Source organism: Clinocottus analis, unplaced genomic scaffold, assembly GCF_023055335.1.
Source record: "Clinocottus analis isolate CAN_PGR_092001 unplaced genomic scaffold, fCliAna1.0.p SCAF_13, whole genome shotgun sequence".
Lineage (NCBI taxonomy): Eukaryota > Metazoa > Chordata > Actinopteri > Perciformes > Cottidae > Clinocottus > Clinocottus analis.
Window position 1 is genome coordinate 16,222,387 of NW_027175854.1, and position 21,876 is coordinate 16,244,262.

At 47.3% G+C, this 21,876-nt stretch overlaps 1 protein-coding gene across 1 annotated transcript in view; it reads left to right on the forward strand.

Moving 5' to 3' along the window:
* lamc3 (laminin, gamma 3) overlaps window positions 1–21,876 on the forward strand; it is a 97,808-nt gene that overhangs the window by 60,685 nt on the left and 15,247 nt on the right. Inside the window, exons 11-14 of the mRNA XM_068574676.1 lie at window positions 7,753–7,862; window positions 10,283–10,510; window positions 19,767–19,955; window positions 20,360–20,605. Coding sequence (XP_068430777.1) covers window positions 7,753–7,862; window positions 10,283–10,510; window positions 19,767–19,955; window positions 20,360–20,605 — 773 coding nt within the window. The remainder of the gene's footprint in view (window positions 1–7,752; window positions 7,863–10,282; window positions 10,511–19,766; window positions 19,956–20,359; window positions 20,606–21,876) is intronic.

The following is a 21,876-nucleotide window of genomic DNA, read 5'->3' on the forward strand; positions in this document are numbered from 1 at the left end:
ATTGAGTGTTAGCCGGGTCCGTGGCCTGGAAGTAGCGGCATGTGTCCAGTGGTCCCCTTTTGCAGCCGGATATGCCGACACCAGGGATTGAAAGTGGACACAAGCGGCCACGGGTAGAACGAACAGAACGGAGACGGTATTACACAAAATGGCGTCCGTGTAAACTTTTGGGATGTAAACAAAACTGACAAAGTTGATGTAATAGACTTTTTTTCAGGGTGGGGTTCAAATGCACTTCATACATATATCTACATATGAGCGGGACAAAAGAAGGCACCATCAACAAATGTTATATACACATATAATGTATGACCATGAATGAAACTAATGAAATATCAATGCAATATGTGAGTATTATTTATATATGCACAATTTCCTTCTTAGGAACTGGAGAAGTTTTTTTTACATCTTCCTAAAGGGAATTACAGTGCATGTGTGCTCCGGCTGTACAGCGCTCTATTTTTGAACAAGCCCCGTTTCAGCTCAGGGATTTTCTTCCTTAATGGCCAAGTTGTGTTTGAATTAAATATTTTCTGCATATTTTAAAAAAAAAACTTTTTCTTTCATTCATGAATCTCTGAGTTGGAGCATCTCTGACCCACCGCAGCACTTTGCCGTTAATGGTTGCAGTTTTAAATGTCTGAGTAGTTTCCCCTCGCTGAGGTGTTATCGCGTACCGAAGCCGCCCACGCCGACACGTACCAGCACACTTGTTCTTGCTTACTTATCAGATCAAATTGCACGGAGAAATATAGACGCAATCTCACGGAGCAATTTCATTTCGAGGCCTTGATTTCTTTTGTCAGCACCACCCAGTGACAAAGCCTTACAATTGTTGCTATTATCTCCAGCTCGCAGGTGTAGTTTCTATTTCTAATTCAACGGCACCTTTTGAAAGCTGCGACAATTAAAATCAAGCTGTGACACAGTTCCTGTCGCAAAGAGCGCCGGATGTTTACGTTACTCGTGGCTGGCAGCCGGCTGTTTGTGTTTTCTTGTTATCTGCTGTTAGATTATATTAAGTCGTGCCTCTGTCAGCTGTAATACTTTGTTTGTGTAATGTCGACAGTCAATTAGCATCTCTGTTTGGAAACTGAGAGTCACGCACGTTCATTTATGTTGCACAAGGCAATTAAAAGCGCTTTACATAAAACATCAAAAGGAAGAGAAAAAAAAAGTGGAAAAGAAAGCCAATAAAAGAACATTTAAATTCATTTAAAAACGGCCATTCAAGAGCCAAGAGAAGGTAATGAGCTAAACTAGAAAAAGACGGGTATCAAAGGCGAGTTGAAGATAACCTGCAGTGTTTTGGGGTGTTTTTTTTAAATAGATGGATTCTGCAGATCAGATCATATAAATGTAAACTATTACGATGCACTTGTGACCTCGCGTCTGAAGATAGATGCATGCTGGGACATAAGTCTTTGAAACATTGACGTATTCTTAAAGTGACAGTAGGCCGACTTACTAATTGTCTGAATGTTGAACTTCACGTTCATGACGACACCAAGTTTTCTGGATTGGTGTATTGTTTGTAGCATTGTGGCAAAACCTTTATTGTTTTTCACGGCTTCGAAAACAACCACCTCAGTTGTAACTTTGTTCGATTGAATAAATTCCTGATTTGATTGGATGATAGTTGACTTTGTATCACCTTTACAATTGTTTCTACCGCCTTATTTAATTCCAAGGTAATCCAAGATGCAGGTAGCTTCAAAGATATGTTGACACACACACACACACACAACATTTACAACCATTTATAATTCTTCCTACACACACTCGGGCATGCGAGTGCTGTCTAAAGACGGACTCAAAGAAATGTCGACCTATCTTGAGCTATTGCGCCCGGCTAAGTGACAAAATCAGCTTTTTTCCTCCCCGATGTTCTGGGCGTCTGCCTCGTGGAGATACCAAACAGGCAGACGGTGCTCGACCCGTTCAGCCTCCTCTCGTCATCTGTGTTGTGAGACCAGTCCAGTCTCGAGACCTCCTTGTCCCTGTTTGAGTGTTTTTCCCTGTGTTTGAGTCGTCGTAGGAACCCCAAATTGATTAATGAATACTTGTGTTTATTGTTTGTATTTATTCAGCAGAGTCTTGGGGAAAAAAAATGTAAATCTGTAAAAATAAAACCACTTTGAAAAGATATTTTGTAACTATGAACATCCAGCATGATATGAGCCAGAATTCCTCAAAAATGCCTCCTGGAGCGGTCAATAAGACATCTTTCTGGAAAGATTAGGACCAAAAGAATCAGAATCTGCAACAAAAATCCCATTACAACAACGCCTTGGCCTGTTAGGAAGTAGTTTCAGTCAAAAATCCGGTTCAAAAATGGAAAAAATACTTTTTATGCCAAAACATTGTCTGCATGGGGCATGCTGGGACTTAAAATGGTTAGCGGGAGTGACTGGTCCGGAGGCGGGAGCGGCGTGAATCCCCCTGGTGGGAAACGGGAGCGTAATTAGTTACACTGAGAGAGAGAGAGGGCGAGAGAGAGAGAGAGAGAGAGAGAGAGAGAGAGAGAGGGGAAAAGAGAGAGAAGAAGAGAGACATCATGTGGTCCGTCAGCCCGAGGGGAGTGGGTGTGCGCCGCTGGCCCGCTCTCCACATTCAACCTGTTAAAAACAGACTTAAGACGTTCACTCTATTTTGGTTCTCTTCCCCCCACTCGGCCCGGCGTCTTGTAGCCCGGTAATCCTTCTCATCCCACTCAGCACCTCCTTCACACTGTTTTGTTGCAATTTGTCTCCAATTTTTGCCCCGGTGTTTCCGTCTTCGCCGCTCCTCCTCCTCCTCCTTCTCCTCCTCAGCACGCGCAGACCGACATGACGTCTTCTCTGGAAGCCTCCTCTTCTCCCCCCTGAAGAAGGGATTATATCGTCTTTGTCCCTCTTGGTTTATTCAAAGAGAAAACTGTTCAGTGGCATTGAAGGCTCCACGTGGGAATAGACGTGTCCTGCAGGGCGTTAGCTTGAAACATTCCCGTTGAGCCTCCGCGTTCTTCTCAGATCGCACTCTCTCTCACGGTTACGGTCCCAACTGAAGGCCGCTGAAAGGGAATCTCAGGAAAGCAGAGGGCATGTTATATTTTAGAGAAGCTGAAGAGAGAAAACGCACAGAAGGCTGTGTAACGTCTCAGTAAGTTGCTCTTTGCTAGTCGGGGAGCTAGCAAGCGCCCGGCGGGCGATGACTAAAGCGTGAGCGGACTGATCGATGTTGTGAAGTGCAGACCGGCGGACTCTCGCTCGGGAAAGGGCCGACGCAGCAGTCGGTTGTCTGGAATCACACCACCGGTGTTGTCGGTTTGGGCAGGAGTCAATACAGTTGTAGCGTTTTCCGCGGCGGAGAGGGGGGGAAACTTGACAGAACAGAAGAGTCTTATTGAGATTGCTTTTAGTGTGGTGGGTGAAAGAACGGATGGGAATGACACGTTGACTGCGTATCAGGCTGCTATATTTGTATTTATGCATCTATTAGCTGCATGTGAAGCGTCTATACCCTTTACAGTTTGAATAATCGTAGCCACGCTGCTAGCTGCTACCAGAGGTCTCATCGGTATGATCGTGTGTCAGTCGGTCCACTACTTTGGGCAAGACTAGTTTAATGAGCTTTGATTTTTCCCCTTGAGGTTTCACTTTTGTGGTTTTGAGTCAATGTTTCACCGACAATTGGATGTATGATCTCTAAAGTGTGGGAGAGTTCTCCACATGTTTATGGGTTTTGGAAGCTGCGCAGTTACGTATAGTGAGCTGAAAAGGATTACAGCTTCTCGAAATGTTGCACAAAAAAACGCAATTCGAATTCAAAGGACATCCTTCGCCGCCCCGAGAACCCCTCGATATATTTCCCCGTTGTTTTCCGAGTTGTCTTATCCAACTCCTACATATGAAATATCACATATCCACATTTATTATTTACCAGGTGTTTCCACCAAGGCGGTCGTGAGCCACAGTATTTCTTGAGCTGGACCATAGAAAAAAAAAAAAAAAACAGAACCCAGGCACACATTTCTGTATTTTATGAGCATTTTCACCGAGTGCACAACATGCCAGTTGTCCATCAAATCCTAAATCTGTATTTCATTGCTGTCTCGGTACAGCAGAAACAAGCTGCATGCGCATGTTTACATGCAGCGAGGAGCTCTTGGATGCACCGTCGGCTTGCTCGTCTAAACATCGGGCCGAGGCTCCTGGAGTCAGCACATCTTCTTTGTTCCATCGGAGGATGGAGCCTCTGAACTGGGACTCCAAGTGTGTCTCCCCTGTCCCCTCGCAATATGTCCACGCCTCTCTCTGGTGTCTGCGCACCAGTAATGAGCTTCCCTACTGTCGCACCGTGAGCCCGCCCTCGGCTAAAGAAGATCCTTTTTTTTCTTCTGAAATGCACTGGAGCTTGCGGGACAGAGACATGTCATTAAGCGCTTTCTCTCTGGAGAACTTCTCCACAGATCTCGCTACACGTCTCAGGTCCATGCACAGATGTACTGCGGTGCACGCTCTCTATCAATCTCTCACACTTCCTCTGTCTCTCTCTCTGCCACACACACACACACACACACAAAAACACACACGTGTATAAGCTCTCCCACGAGCACGTCAACCCATCTGGCAGTTTGATTCGCATCAATCCGAAGCAACATGCGTCGACAGAGAATTGTGCCCGTTTTTTTAAGGGCATCTATTCGCTTTCAAGCGCTTTGCTAAAGGCACGTGAAAGCATCAATTGAGCAGAAACACACACACACACAAAGTCTGCGTCTTTGTTGACTGACAGCATCTGTGTTCCCACATGGGGTAGAGATTATTTCAGAATCAGATGGAGGATAAATATACAGATTGATGAGAGGAGAAGGTGGATGACTTCTATAAGGTAGCGCTCGTCTCTCTGATGTCGCTTCTGTTCACTTCCTGTTCCCTGGAAACAGGCGGGGGAGGCTTTTTTATCGCCTCGCTCGTAGCTGTATGTTTACGTCTGCGGCATTTTAGCATAATATTTATGCAATGAGGAACTCCCACAGATGATGAACGTTCTGCATACAGATATCAGCTGTTCCCCGGCTGTCGCTGTCAAGTGAAGTGTTTCAGGTGCGCCTGCCTTTATTAAAAAGGTACGGAGCACTTTGCAGGAGTCAGCAGCGCTCTCGTAGCATGTGGTCCATCTGGCACTGAGCTCATTTCTGTCATGTTTTTTTTCTTCCTGATTCTCTGTCTTTGATCACAGATCAGGGACGGCTAAATATACTGAACACAAAGCAGCCGGGAAGAAAAAGATTAATGCGATTTTGAGCGATTTTGAGAGATGTGGAGTTCCTGTTTGCTCGGTTCAACCTGTGATGGCGTTGGAGTTTACATATAAGAGTTTATAATTGCATTCCCGATTCATGAATATGAAAATACTGTCTATGCAGATTTTAGGTTTGCCTGGAAAGGTGTGTGTGTTTTTTATGATTATGATAGAATCTAATGTTTGTGTGAATGTATATAACTGGCAGCAACTTTTGGCTTTTCACAGTAAAATAATAAAACAAGAAGGGAATTAGAGACGGTCGTCTTGAACCATGTCACTAATCTTTCTGACTTTGTCGAGGTCACGGGGTCAAAACCAACAATTAGTGGAATACTTCATCATCAAGTGAAGCAGGAAGCTCCTGACTAAACTCTTTACATAACCATAAGAATTAAGGACAAAGCGTGAACTCTCATTTTATCTCGTGAGGATCAGAGACGCATTGAAAACTCGGCCGATCGCGAGACGCTCGCCGGGTTCGGACTCCGTGCTCTCTAGTGTTACACTTCGAATTAACAGACCATCTAATTCAAATGTGTTTTCCTTCACGAGCACATTTGCACAAATAGAAATATGAGCTCTTGAAATACACGAATGATTTGTCCGCGTGCACGTTTCTAGTCGAGTCAGTTTTCAATTTTAGAGGAGTGCATTTTCGCAGATATCACACTGTTCATGTCTTGCTGTTTTGCACACCTTGTATCTCTATCTCTCTCTCGAAGGGCACTTGGGCGCGCGTGTGTGTGTGTGTGTGTGTGTGTGTGTGTGTGTGTGCATGTGTCCAGTTCTCTTTTGGGCTTTTCCCTCGCGATGATCTCCTCTCATCCTCGGCGGAGCGGGCTTAATTACAGTGTGGCTCTCTGCGCTCTGCTTGCTGCTGATTAAAAGGGACACTGACGCTCCGTAGGGAAAGCATGACTGGGAGTTTGTTCACTTTCATGCGCACTCTGCTTATCTCTGTCTGACCGGCTCCATTACCATGGCTTTGAGGCCCAGTTTGTAATTGCCTCTCTTTATTACTGTGCCTGCATGTCAGGCCAAGGAACAAGGACCTGCCGCACCGACTGAGAGGCTATATGGCAAGCCGGGAACGCACACACACACACACACACACATATGCACAGAGGCTGTCATGTGCACAGTGGAAATGTTAATGCTGAGACAGAGGCCATGTACCCGAAACACAAAAAAACAAAAAAAAACAAAGTGAATTAGTGTCACGCTGAGAACTGTTGACCGAGTGAAATAAAGGCCATCGAACACTCACACACCGAAGGCCTGTCGGACGCTGATATGGTCAATAAACCTGAGGGTTTGCACTTCATTTTTCATGTGTTTTGCATATATGATTAATGCACCCGATATAATGTAGGTTTTATAAGTTGCCTCTAACAGTTTCCAGCTGCTCACTTAAAGGGCCGGTACTGCTTGTCGAAGGTCAAATAGCTTTGGAAATATTCACCGTGTTCGTCATCCTACGGATGTTTGAAGAAGTTTGGGTGCTAACATTTGCTAAATATTGCCTCAACACAAACTACGGCTGCGGCTTCAGGTGTCTGGACAGTTTGGACAGAGGACGTTAAGAATGCCCCAAATTCGGGTGGCACTAAATTCAGAGTCAGGGGTTCCTTATCTGGGGACCGTGAATGTCACAGAGTGTTGCCAAAAAATCTTTTAGTATTGATAAAATCCCTTTTGGCTTTTTCTCTCTTCCTTTTCTCCCTCTGGGAAAAGACCTGCAGAACACCTGGACCAAAAAAAAAAACAACCCAGTCCTGAACACCTGCATTTCCAACTGCACACTGATGAATTCACATTAATACTCAGGGACAGAAAATGTTACCTGTAATTGTGTGTCGGACACCTGTACTGGAAGATTACATGAATCGGTTGCTCCTCTCCCTCTCGGGACCTTCAAACGATACCGGGAAAGGAAAACCTTGTTACGCTGCATCATCGTCATCATCTTCGGCGGCGGCGGTGTGGAGCTGACGCAGCAGCGCCGCTCATCAAGATGGAAAAGAGAGCGCATGAGTTCTGGAGTAAAACAGGCAGATGTCGGCTGTGCAGCCCGGCTTTGCGTTACATCCCTCAGCAGATGGCAAAGCTCAGTGATCAAGACCCTGAGAATGTGTCGAAGTCAGCACATTTCAGTTTTTCTTTCCCACTGTGTGTGTGTGTGTGTGTGTGTGTGTGTGTGTGTTGCCTGGCAGTGCTGCAGATAGCCCGCCGTGAAGAAAAAAAAAAGGGTCAAACACGTGTGTAACGGGTCATGTCATCTTCTTAATTGTGTGGAGAGAAAATGCAATTGCTCTAAAAATCACTCCATCCTGCCACACACACACACACACACACACACATTTACAGCATTTAGACATGTGTTTGGGTTACTCATCACAGTTTGTGGGTGTGTAGATGCACCGTACCGCCACTGATGAGTTTTTCTTTCTTCTCGTCTCGCAGGCTTCACGAGAACGAGATGAGATTTAAACCTCAATTGTCTGCCTTCGAGTTCCAACAACTCCTTCACAACCTGACAGCTCTCCGAGTCAGCAACGCCGGAGGACAGAACTGTAAGAGTCTGTTTGTGTGTTTTATAGTGTGTGCAAAGACATAATCGACTAGTTTGGGCTCTATTGTGTCAATTTACACGGAAAATACCGCTTCTTCTTTTTCCACAGGTCTGGTTGTGTGAGGGCATTTGTGCATTTGGGCTAAACTACTGAACGCATGACCGTTTTACAAACAATATCAGCGCCACAGAAAGACTTCAAAACATTCCCACTCATCAAAAATACATTGACATCTCAAAGTTAATACACGGCTGCACCAAAAATAGTCGCAAGAACAATGTCAGCGCTTGTAGTCGGGGAATAGTTCAACCGCTCCGAATGTGGCTCAGCGAAGAACGGGACATTTATTCCCAGATGTTAGCAACTAGTTCTGGAAATCCTCCTCTTATTTTTGTGCCGTGTCCCCGCGCCCTCTCCATCTGATAGTCTGCATCGTAAAGGCACAGGCAGGATCTTAGAGGCATTACTGTGGATTAGAGCGCCAAGAAGACAGAACAGCTGGTCAAAATCACCAGCGCCCACCCACTTACTTACACCATTTTAATGAGTTGCTCAGTGCAGGCGTTGTGTGACACACACACACACACACACACACACACACACACACACGCGCTCGTGTGCACTTGCAAAAGAGACTCTGAGCACACAGAAACTGGAGCCCAGTCATGCATATTCCATCAAACACCGCTTCCTGCAACCGCCCACCCGCCCGCATGAACGTGCAAACAAAGTCAAGCACACAATTTACACACCGCAACCGCCGCACATCACAGGGGAGACACTCTGTTAATGATTTGTGTTAGTTCTCAAACGCCGTGTTAGAAGACCGGCTTATCGCTGCAGGCTGCGCCGCTAACTTTCATTTCAAACTCCCATAAAGCTGTCCTCTCATCTCTCTCTCTCCCTTCTCGCATCCTCCTTATTTTCTAAATGTCTCTCCTCCAAGCAGACCTGCTTTGTTTTAATGAGAGCATTGTCTCGCCGAGACCGTGAAGGCGTCGGGCTTTTAACGGCAGTCGCGGGGGCGGGGGGGAGGTCCTTTCGTTTTTTCCATTTCATCCCGCCGCATATTGAGATTTTGAAAGGAGAGCGCGGCCTCGCCGGACGTGCAGGTGGCTAAAGAGAGCTAAACGCTCACAGTCCACAGGGCCATTAGAGAATCAAGGGGATTCCAAAATCTGGACTTGTCTGACAAGGTTTCTCCTCAAAAAAAAAAAAGGATTGATGGCTCCAACTCGCCCGGCGTGACTTAAAAATGAAATGAATCAACTGGCGACACGGGGTTTCAGTGCCTGGATATTGTTTTAATTGCACATTTTCACCCCCAAGTCGAATGAGCTAATAGAATTCAGGCGGTGGAGGGCAGAGGATAAGGCGAGTCATGGGGAGAGGGAAGAGGACGGGCTCGCCTACTGATTATCCCTCAGAGGTGCAAATGAACTGTGTTTCATCACCGCGGAAGAAGGGATCGGCTGGATTCGTGACTTCTTAGAAGTCAAAGTCCGCACCCCTTCTCCTCGCCGGGTTCTCCTGCCCAGATTTCCCCCACCTCATTACGCGCCGCCGACCCGCTCGCACACAGCTCATCCCCTCTTTGGACCAAGCTCGTCGAACGTGCCCGGCATTCCCATCCCCGACAACAACCCCGTCCATCCTTCTCGCGGTGCTTCAGTGGCAGCAGACGCAACGTTTTGGCACCCGGGGAACAAAAAAAAGTGATTTTCCCGCTCTGTGGTTGTGGTTTAGAGAGTGTCGGGGGGTGAAAGGGATTCGGTTCGGGATGGCCCGCCGCCATCACTATTCATGAGAGGAGAGAGAGGGATCTCGAAACCCCCGGAGGAGCTGCACGTCTGACATACCTCCACCGAGTCTGCTGTCTCCTTTTCTTCTTGTCGTGCTATGCTGCAGTGATTTATTCATTTGCTATATCAAAGATTCCCCGGGTGACGAGTGTTCCCTGTGTGGGCGCATGCGTGCGCTCCTGTGTGTGTGTGTGCAAGTGAGCATTAAGTGTGGCGTTTACGGACGCGTGGGCGGATGACTCTGCGATTGTGTCCGTGCGTGCATGTGTGTGTGTGTGTGTGTGTGTGTGTGTGTGTGTGTGTGTGTGGCAGACTGTTAACTGTAAACACAGGCCAGAACCTGTAATGAGACAGGGAGGGAGGGACAGCGCTGCAACAAATGCTAATAACCTACTGCTTAACGAGATACAGACACACACACACGGAGAGTAACACACACACACACACACACACACACACACAAGTTGCACTCATTCCAGAGGAAAGCAGATGCTCCAAACACTTCAACAGCCCACCGAGGCAACAATTGGTCGGTTTGCTGACCTTTTTCGAGCATCAGTTTTACGTCAAAGTGATGTTTCTCCTCCTCCTCTTTCTCCCCCTTCTTCTTCTCTACAGACACGTCGCAGCTCGCGGGCGTGACCCTGACCTCGGCCTCGGCCTCCTCCGGTCCGGCCGGCGCCCCGGCCCCGTGGGTGGAGTCCTGCTCCTGTCCGCCGTGGTTCGAGGGGCAGTTTTGCGAGCGGTGCGCGCCGGGGTTCACCCGGGAAGACGCCGCCGGAGGGCCGCTCTCGCCGTGCGCGCCGTGCAACTGCCACGGGCACGGCGGCTGTCATCCGGAGACAGGTAACCAGTGACACGCACAGGATCCAGGATGTTTTCACTGTCAAACGCACACATCACACACAGTGAAAAGCTGATTTTACTCAGTCGTCCTCACACAGAATTACAATAAACTTCAGGTGAAAAATAAATAAATAACAAATAAGGCACAACATATAAAATATAAAACAGCATTGCACAAAGATATGATAGTAATATTGCTATGATAAATATGATACAATATGATAATAGTATTGCTAATTGTATCTTTATACACTATGCATTGCTGCAACATTGCTACAACGTCCATATATGGTCATGACAGGAAGTCACAGCAGCAGTTCACAGTTCAGTGATGTGTGTGTGTCTGTGTGTGTGTGTGTGTGTGTGTGTGTGTGTGTGTGTTTGTGTGTATTTCATTGATACCTGTACACAAATAACAGCTTATGAAGAAGAACTCCACAGGTTTTAGGAGCCCAAAAGTCACTTTTCAGTCGCAGGAAGTGCTCCGCGGCCCGTGAAAACAGCTGTACGGTGTTTGTTTTGTTATTGCCTTTGTGTAGCTTTGCCAGGTTTAAGAAAAACAAACAAATAACGGTGGTATTACTTCAGCTTGAGGCAACAGGTACTGAACAGAAAGTTAAGTTTGAAAGATATTTGCCGAGCCGAAATTAAAAAAAATCACTCCCTATTAACGCTGCGGAAGTGAGCTAGATTTTCGAAAGCCTTTGCGGAAGAAAGCAGCTAGCAGCGCTAACGTCAAGTCGCTAAATGTGGCGGGAAAGTCGGCAAGTTGGCAACGCTTACGCCCCCCTCTTAAGCCACGCCCCTAAAAGTGATCATTGTGAATGTAAACGTGTCATAATTGTAAACGGCAGATAGAAAAAGGTTTTAAAAATACAATAACCTTACTCGCTTTAACCGTGAAGTACACTATAGCTCAGAAATTTCACAATGAGAGAAAGAAGCGGTGTAGTCGTTGCACAAAAAAAGGAATTTAATCATACTTTATACTTCATACGTCATTTAAAAGTCCACTACTTCGCAAGTTAGCACGAGTAGTCTTGCACATAGAAACAAGCTTTGCTCATGAAACAAAATAGTGTTTCTCGAATATTCAACGGACCCAAGTTTCCGGATAGCCGACGATGTCGTTCTCCCGAAAAGCATCCAGTCGGCGTTTTACGAGTTGAGGGATCATCAGAAGTTGCCGAGACAATATTTCCTGTCACCGTGCACTCGGAGAGAGCAGAGGGAACAGAAAGAGACGCGGGCGCTTTCGACTGAAGCGTTTTTCCTCGTGTATTCCCGGAGCTGACATTCAGTCACCGTCGCTTCAAGGGAATGTAACTCAGTCATCCCTCAGGTGTGTTGGCGAGCCATCACTCAAGCTGAGAACTGGATGTCTGCGCTAACACGACGGCAACACACCCCTCATTTCGCACGAGGAATGTGTAGAATAGCAGCTGAGCTACTGTAGGCGCGTGTGTTTAACGCACCTGACATCTTTATGGGAGATAATAACAGCAGCTGCAGCGTTCTCTCTGATTCATATCGGAGACGCGACGTCCCGTAAACGACGGAAGTAAAACAGCAGCTGTTTAGCGTGTAAACAAGTCAACCTCTGTGCGGTTATTTATACCTATACTCCACACTATCTCGCTCTCGCAGCCTTAAACGCGGCTCTACGTCTCACCAAGAACAGACAAGTCTCCCCTCCGAGGCCCCGCCCTCCATTTTTTGTAATCTTTTCTCAATCTCTCTCTCTCTTCCTCTCTATCCTTGCCTCCTACCCTCAGACTTAAAGTATCAGAGATCTGACCTAGTTAGGAGATGCCTGAAGCTTTGGCTGTGAGTGTGCTTTGTGACTGTGTGTGTGTGTGTGTGTGTGTGTGTGTGTGTGTGTGTGTGTTTTTATGAGTGTGTGTGTGTGCATCTGAGGTCCGGAAGCAAGTCTGGTATCACTGCCTGCCTGCTTCCCCCCTAATTAGACTTGTTAGCCGCCTCTTGGCTAATGATGTCTAATTTGCTTGCAGATTTCCTGTGTGTCTTATGTCTCCTCTCAATCTGGATGTCTCTCTCTCTCTCTCTCTCTCTCTCTCTCTCTCTCACGCGGACACACACACTTGTTCTCTGCCTCTTCTTGTTCCCCAGACTCCCTCGTCAGCCCTCTCTCTCTCTCTCTTTGGCTTCGTTCTTCCTCTCCGCTAGGATTGCACCTGCTTTCCTCCGGTCACCTTGACTTAGCTTTTGAGCGTCCTTGACTCCCTTCTGTGCAGACTCCTCTCCTCGCACATCCTTCAGTCTTTCACAGCACACGCTGTGCAATCAAAACACAAGCAGGTAAAAACAGAAACGGCTATTTTTTCTTTTTCCTCCCGTTCTTTAAACATATCGAAAAGAAAATCAGAGTTTTCACCGCGGCCGAAGCACAATTGTGTTTCTTTACTAAGTTGCTTGAAGTTATTACAGGTTGAGCGTAGCTGCATTTTGCATCTTTTATAAAGAGTTCACACCTGACAACCCCCTAGCTAGCTAGGGAAGGTAGCGAGTTAAAATTAGCTTTTTTTCCTCCTCCAATGGATGATGATGACGTGTCAATTTCTGACAGCCGGCTGGCTCGTCTTCAATGAAGACAATTGAAAAAAAAAAAAAAAAGGCGGTGAATCTGCATAGGTTCAGGTCAAGGGGAACTATCAAAGTGAGTTGATTACAGGCACCCGGGTTCATTATTCGTCACCAGGAGGGTGGACCAACCTGCTGCTTCTCCTATCAGGCTCTTAATTGCTGCATAATTACCTCCCGACTTGTATCATCACGCAGGGTGTGTGCCCACAGACGGAAATCGGGATGGAGTTTATTCACTGGCTGCCGAGGGAGGCTGCAGCCAATGGTGCTTCATAACCATGATTTATTAACGCTCCCTGAGTCGTGTCGGCTCTATTTGCCGTAGTGAAACACAACAGATTGGAAATGTTAATATTTGCGGCGGAACGAGCAAATTGCGAATTTCCCGACGAGCGCTTGCGCTGCGGGGCCGATGAAGGCAAACATATGTCCTTCAGACGCCACGAGAAAGTGGGTGGGAGTGCACGAGCTCCTCACGGTGTTAAGCATACTTTCATTTCCGTGTTTCCCCCCCGGCCTGGACAACGCTCCTCTGCAGTGTGTGTGTGTGTGTGTGTGTGTGTGTGTACACTGTGTTAATCGCATACACGGCATCCATAAAAATTGGGCAGAGCCCATGATTTATAAGGTGGAGGGTCGAGGAAGGAAAGAGATGATTGTAATGCATAGATGAAATGGAGACACTCAATTTTTACCGCAGCCCGCTCTGTAGGGGAGCATCAATCACCTGAACAAATGAAACACATGATGCTGCCGACACCGTCTCGCCTCTGCTGGGTATCGGGCAACACGGTGCTGTGTTAGCGCTCCTCTCTTAGCTGTGTTAGCGCTCCTCTCTTAGCCCCGCGTCCCTAAAGGACACGCGCTAGCAAGTCCTCCAACGTCTTCAAAGAACAGCGGCATCTGAAGATGTTTTCTTTGTCAAACATGAGTCTAAAAATTGAAAAAACTGGCAAGTAATTAAGGGCGCGGAGTCAATCATCGGGGAATCGTTTAAATTGACTTCCCCCTCTCTTTGTCAATGACACATTACATTGTGCTTGGAAGGTTTAATGCGGGTCCATGTGGAGCTAAGTGATCTTTCTCTGGGTCCGTACGTGGGATAAAGTTTGCCCCGATCCGTAGACTTCAAGTGAAACCACGTTTTCTCCTGTGGCTTTGAGTCGCGCTAAGGAGGCTAGCTAGAGTTAGCTTGCAAGTACCTGGATGTGGCATGCTGCGAAGCATCTGGCTCCACCCCCCCCCCCCCCCCCCACCCTCCTCCAAATTAATTGGGCCCTTCGTTCTGTTTCATAACGGCATATGCTTGTTTCTCACTGTGACATTTGTGTGAGGCCAAATTTTTGGAATAATGCACGCCACGGTTTTGCATAGCTAAATGTCACGCCCCCCACTGCAGGACGGCGGACACGGCTGTGCTTTTCTTAGCCCTGGGTCTGTGAAGGGGAACGGACCACCGGGAGGGAGGAAGGAGGGGGGGGGGGGTCTCCTGCAGCGAAACACATTGAAGTGGTCCAAAACAAAAAGGCCATCACCTAGAATAACCGTCTCATTGCATCAATTAGGGGATGAAGAAATGACCAAAAAGCGTGCGGCTCAGTGCGACGCTAGCTTAAAAATGGAAGACGCTGTGGAGTGTTTACCAACAAAGGGACTGCTTGAGAATGAGACCCAGTAAGCCGGGGCGTGCGTTTCCCAAACGCCCGCCTAAATGCCATCTTCAGCTCTCTGAGGTCGTTATTTAGAAAAAAAAATGTATGGGAGGAAAGTTGCAGCAGACAAACTGATAGAGAGCGAAGCCGGCTCTCGCGCCGGCTTATTCTGCTCCCTAATCTCTCTGGTGGGCTGCGTTTGTTGCAGGCTAAGCCCTGAGATGCCCGGCCTGTATCGGCGTGATGGGATATGAGGAGCGACGGAGAGGGAGGGGGGGAGGACGAGACGGGGGGGAAGAAGTGAGAGAGAGAGCAAGAAAGACAGATGTAGTCAGTTAGAATGAATCTCACCATGTAATTTCTCCTGCTGATCCCATTCAGCACGCTTTACTTATCTCCTCACAAGCAGCGCATTTATTTTACACCGAAATAAACAGAAAGATAAACAATGTGCACACTCTGTCTGCCCGCCTCGGTTTCCAGTCACACTGTCAGAGACCGCTGATTTAAAAAGGCTTCAATCTTTTTTTCTCCCCTCGATGAAATTAGTTTGGACGGCGGGGAAAACTTAGCACAACCGAAGCTGGCGCGTCACGAAAATGAATGAAAATGAGGAAGTTTCCCTTGCCTAGAAACAGCCGATATGAAGAGAAAACCTCTCAGCTACACGCTGCATCTTACAGCGAAAGACATGAAGCTCTTTTTACCCGGGTGTGGTCGGTGATAAATAATGAAAAAAAGAAGAAATTAGCGAGATGTTGTGCAGTGAAAAGGATGTTGTTTAATGTCAGGGTGAGTGAAAGAGACACGTTCAACAAAACGCTGAAAGAGCTGTGCTGAACGTCATTAGGTCCCCTATCTTAGTTTAGCGCGTTAGCATCGCTATGAATGCTAGCATATCGCCAAGTCGTCGTCTGTCATATTCGTTCAAAGCGGGAACTAAAGATCAATGAACTCAGAGCGTGCTAATGGGTTATTGAGACCGATTCATTGATTATCGACCCGTTGAAGTCCTTTTTATGTATTTTCCTCCACAAAGCAGGCGGTGCTCACAAAACCTGCGAGTGCAATCCATCCAAGAGTTGTTCACTCAAAGATCACACACGTCAATGCCGTGATGGCACTGGAAGAAAGGTCAGGGGGGATCATGAAAGTGATGAAGATGCATCACGAGCATCCAGTAGAAGGGGAGAGGAGAGGTGGGGGGGGGGTCACTAAAGAGTAATCATCATCTGGGGACCATGAACGTCTACGCAAAAAAAATGTAAAAATTCAAAGCGTCCTCCAACTAAACTGGATGTTGAGATACATCAGTGGTCCGATCTGCTAGCGTGGCTAAAAAAAAATGTTTAAAAAAGGAGCAAGAGCATAAATAAATGCAAGAGGAAAAGCCGGAGAAAGTTTGAAAGTTGTCAAATCGGCTGAATAAAAGTGCGAGGTATTCAAACACTGACATGTGATTAGAGTTAAAATACACAGTAAACCGTTTATAACAGCCGGAGCGAGGCGACATGAAACACGAGCGCCGCTCTCAGAGTTTGCATCCCCGGATCCCTCGGGGGAGGGGAGGGAGGGCAGAGGGGGAGGGAGGGGGAGGGAGCCGTGGACATGTCAATTTGTCTGACGGCCGCTATTGCACCAAAATAGGAATTGATGCGTTTATTTTTTTCACGGTCACAGTGCGACGAAAACATGTATCCCCACTCGTCCTGATTGTGCACATTGTGTATGGGGGACGGACAGCGTGTATACAAGTATACGAACACCCCCCCTCCCCACACACACACACACACACACACACACACGTCTGTGTTAAAGCAACATCCCCATCAAACAGATTCACCCCCAACTTCTCACCCTCGAGGCCTCAGAGCTGCTCGTCCTCTCTCTCTCTCTCTCTCTCTCTCTCTCTCTCTCTCTCTCTCTCTCTCTCTCTCTCGGTTCTGTTTCCTTCTCTACTTCATTAAAAACAGGGAGTTCACATGCATTAGTATATACATTTACTTGGCCCGAAGCTTTTTTTTTTTTGATCGCTCCACTGGGCCGAGACTGTGGACGCAGTGGGGAAAAAAAAAGCTTGTGTGTTTTTTGGACTTCACGTCCCACGTTGTGTTTACGTAAAAAAAAACAAAAAAAAAAACAACGACTTTGTTAAAAGTCTTTTCATCGTCACTCGGACGAGCGAGAAGTAGCCCGAGCGCTCGCTTAACTCACGCCGCCGCATGTCGCGCTTTGAGCTCGCGAGTTGTTGTTCTCGTATTTTCCATCAGAGACCCTCAACGCGTCACCCCCCCCTCCTTCCTTTAAGACGGAGCTCCCAAGATGGCGCAGAGTGACACGCGGCGATCTTTAGAAACTAAATTTGGTGGGCAAATGAATTCAATTTTCGGGTGAGGGGGGGGGAGAGGAACGTAATAAGAGAAGAGCGGCTCCGCTCTTATCTCCTCCTCAGCGAAAGCACACTTCCATAAAATCCATTTTTCTCGTCGCCACTTTTCTACCTCCATGTGGCGTTAAAGCTGTTACGAGCGACTGCAAAACAATGATAACCCCAATCTGTGGGAGAGCTACTCGTCGCACTTTGTTTGAGAGGAACACTGAATGACGCACAACTATAAACACACTCATTGAGGGAAATGTGGAAGAAAAGAAAGATGGCGAACCTGCCGGTCTTTCATCCGTTTCTGTAGTGGCTCTCCGGGCCTCTGCGGCTCCGACACGGCGCTGTACTCATCCCTAACCTCCACAAGTGGCTTCCTTAATGAAGTGCATTAGACCCGTGTGTGTTTGTGTGTCTTTAGCACAATGAGGAGTGCAGGGACGAGGTACAGGTAGAATGAGCACTGGGAGAAAGGAGCTCTGTCGGAGTGTGTAATGTGTGTATGAGGCCCTTTGGAAGAAAAGAAGATGGAAAAAACACCTTCAGACTGCTTGTCTCGCACACAGAAATATTGCTTCGCCGTCTCACAACAGACAAGCAGAGTTCAGGCGGAAAGTGCAGCCGAAGAAAGAAAGGTGGGAAGGTGGGGGGGGTGCGAGAGGGCGGGGGCGGCATGGCAGGATTGTGTGTGTGTTTTTTTTGTGGAAGGGATTGAAAGTGTGCGGCGCCGCAGGAATCCCAAATCATTAAGGCCGAATGAACGCTCGTTGATCCACCGATGAACATGATACGTATGCATGATTAGCGCGGCGGCGGCTAGCAGAGGGGAGGGGGGTTCACGTGGGAGGAGCCAGACGGCGGCGTTTTTTTTTCTGCGACGCATGCTGTTAGCTTTTTTTCCGAGTAGCCGCCGGAATGCTAATAGCGCCGAGGGAGAAAAAAGTCAGCACATTTCCTGCCCCGCCGTTAAATTTCCGTGGAGTGTCAAGAGAGATTCACTTCTTTCTTTGCTCGGGGAACAATCGTCCCTAAATGCTGTGTTCACACGGCGTCACGCGCGTGGAAGTGATGCGTTATTCACCTCAACCTCTGGAGGGAAACTAATGATTTTCACTCCCAGGGGTTTGCGCTCCAGCGGGGCGGCGGGATAATTGTTCCCGCCCTTCTTCCTCCTCGCGGGGCGGCGGTGTGATCAATTTAGCTTTTTCGCGGCCGCTACTCCATCTCACATGTGCTCGACAAGCAGGGCTGAGGTGCGCTGGGCTTTTTTATTCAGCGATGCGGTGACCCCTCCAACCAGCTGCTTTACTCTCAGGCTCCGGCGGTGTGAGCGGATTTTTAAAAAAAATGCACGGCAAAGAGCCGCTCGCCGAATCCCACCGGGGGCGACGAGGGAGTGATGGGAAAATGTTTTAATGAGGAATCTGTCAAAAAAAAAAAAAAAACCTGCATGCCGGCGGATTATTCGCTGTGCATCGAGATCTTTTTGGTCTTCTCCAGAAAATCAGCGCAATCGTTGTTATCTGAAGGCGGAAACTTTGACATTTTTTTATTAAATGATTTTTTTAAAATTTAAAAAAGTGGACGTTCTCGGATATCGAGACACCGAGTGAATACCAAACCACGCAGCGCAGCTGGAATACTGAATGTCTTCTGGCAGCAGAAACAGACGTTTTTATTTGTTATATTTTAAAACGGCATAAATGCGAAGGTTTTTTTGTGATCGTCTGTTTAATGCGGTCTTCTGAGCGTCATAGCAGTTTTTGGGTAGAAAGGAAACATGCATTACTTTGCGGTCCTCTTTAGGTTAGTCAGTCAGTTATTAAATCAGAACGCCACGTTGCATCACGTCACATTTCCCCTCTTTTCATTGCACAAAGTTTCAGCAGTGGGTTTTTGCATGCCGGGTGCGATCGTCTCAGAGCCACTGAGCCGGAGACGGAGCTGTTTTTGCTGTTTTATAGTCGTTCAGACATGTCGGTTCCTCCACCGTTGTAGATATTTCCCCCTGTTCATCGCGGCGTGCCTTGTATACCTCGCTAGATCTGAACCGTGGCATAATGAGGACTGAAGAATCTGCAGGGATTCGGTGCGTGTTACCTGTACGCCGGCACATGTTGCACGCGGTCGAATCCCCTTAAAGGGGGTTCAAAGCCGTGAGTTGTTGGGTGTTTTTTCGCAAGGCCTTTGAAACAACAGTTTGTTTTTCCAACACATCATAGAATTGGTAATCTCTCCCACTTGGTGGGGGAATTGCTTCACTTGAAGGTCTTTCGGACTGCATTTGGCTCTTATATTTCCCAAAGCAATTATAGACGGAGGGAATTTAGTTGTCTTCCGCTCTCCAACGGCGGGCTGTGGGAAGGGGATTGTGTTTTCTTTTCTTTTTTTTTGTTTTTTTGTATCATGTTGCACTGTGGAGTGGTGGTGGCGTTTGCACGGCCGGCTGCAGTGCAGCGATGGTCAGAGACACAGCGCCCTCCGCTGGCGATGGAGAGAACAGCAGCCTGAGAGGTCTGAGTCACACCTTTAAGTGTTGGGGAACAACATCGCCTGCAAGCAGGTGTGTGTTTGTTTGTGTTGGTGTGTGTGCGATCGTCACCTTCCTCTCTGCCCGCAGGTGCGTGCGAGTGCTCGGACTACACCGGCGGCGTGACCTGCGAGCGCTGCCTGGACGGTTACTACGGCAACGCTCTGATTGGCACGCCGGGCGACTGCCGGCCGTGCCCTTGCCCGGACCGGAGCAGCTGTGCCGAAATTGCGGCGACGGGACAGGTGGTGTGCACCGACTGCCCCGCGGGACAGACAGGTGAGGGCTGAACCACCAGCACCACCAACGGGGGGGACAAATATTTATATATATATATATATATATATATATATATATATATATATATATATATATATATATATATATATAGATCTTTCACACAGCAAACAAATGGGCTTTTATGTGAAGAACAAAAGCAGTGGGAGCATTTTTCACCCGACAGCTTCATGATGAAGAGACCTCGGCTTTAAAAGCAGCTCATTCCACAAAGTCCCTCGTAGTTCACACACATCCGATGTCAGGTTTTTAACTTTTGATTATCACAGAGTCATGGGGCGACATGGGGGACGACCTCCAGCTGTGTTGGAGCTCAGTCATCCCTTTAATCCCGCCCATTTCTTTCACCTGTCCGTCTGTGTCTGTGTGTCTGTGTGTGTGTGTAGGGATGCGCTGTCAGATGTGTGAGGACGGTTACTTCGGCGACCCCCTGGGACGATCCGGCGGCGCTCGGCGGTGCGCGAGGTGCGACTGCAACGGCAACGTGGACGCCAACGCGTTGGGGACGTGCGACCACGTCACCGGCCGCTGTCTGAAGTGTCTGCGGCACACGGAGGGCGAGCGGTGCGAGCGCTGCCGGACGGGTTTTTACGGCGACGCGACGAACCAGACGGCCGGACAGAAGTGCAAGCGTAAGTTTACGGAGAAACGGTGGAGGATTGATCGGTCAAGTCGGCCACAAATCACTGGGACGGATAGGAAAGAGAGAGAGAGAGAGAGAGAGAGAGAGAGAGAGAGAGAGAGAGAGAGAGAGAGAGAGAGAGAGAGAGAAGGTGTACTTTCTGCAGAACGATGTCGACGTCTTGCTCTCGGCTGGATGTCTGACCTTCAGCGTGCAGAACGATGGACCTGCTGAGGGTTTTTACGTTCACCTGCTGAGGGGGAAAGTTTACCTGAGCTCACCTTCAACAGATGCTTTCTTGAAACTTTTCCTCGCAGGCCTCCAGAGGGAAAGAAGAACCGGCAACAGAGGAAGAGAGGAAAGGTCCTGATGGAGGCGTGGAGACCAATCAGAGGCGAGAGTTTTGTTTGAGGAAAAGATTTGAACCTGAAAAGTCTCAAACTTTGACAGATTTACAGCATGAAAAGTTTCCCGGGGGTTAAATATAACTTTGACTCGGTTGTGTTTTGTTTTTTTTAATATTTTTTTCGAGTTTTCTTTTTTTTTTTTGTTCAAACTTTTTTTCAGGTTCAAATCTTCTTTTTAAATAAACAAAACTATTGACCCTGATTTGGCTCCATAGCACGGGGGATGAGGGGGGGGGGGGTCTAACAAAAACTAATTCATAACAATTTTAAAAAAACATCAAAACTTCCCCTTTTCCAAAACTCACGATCATTTTCATCCGAGTCGCGTTCACTCAGACGCGCGCTCAGGACTTCCCGAACACTTAACTCTTATATTTAAAACAGATAAACAGTCTCAAGCTTCTGCTCCGGATCAGCAAGTACAGCAAAGTGTTTTAAATATGACACTCATGTTATTAGGCGTGTGTGAGAGTTGTGTAAATGGATGTAATGATATAGTTTTGCCGTTACTTTCATTCATCAAGACTTTCTTCTCAGTGGGATGAGTTGTTCGCTGTGGAGGCCGGCGAGAGAGGATTCTTCACAAAACTCAAGGCGACGAGTAATTGAAATCAAACGTTCCTTTTGAAAGTGAAGTGTTTTTCGTAAAGCATATAACTACATAACAGCTTGCAAGAGCCCACAAGGACTTTATTTTTTTTATGTATTTGGAGATGAAGATTTCACAGTGAGGGATAAGAAGTAGATTTAATTTAATAATGTTCAACATGACTGAACTTTAATAGAAAACATAATATCATCATAGTTTTTTTTATCTTAAAAGATGTTTTGGAGGGGATTTTTTTGAAATACAAATTCTCAAGACATGTCATAC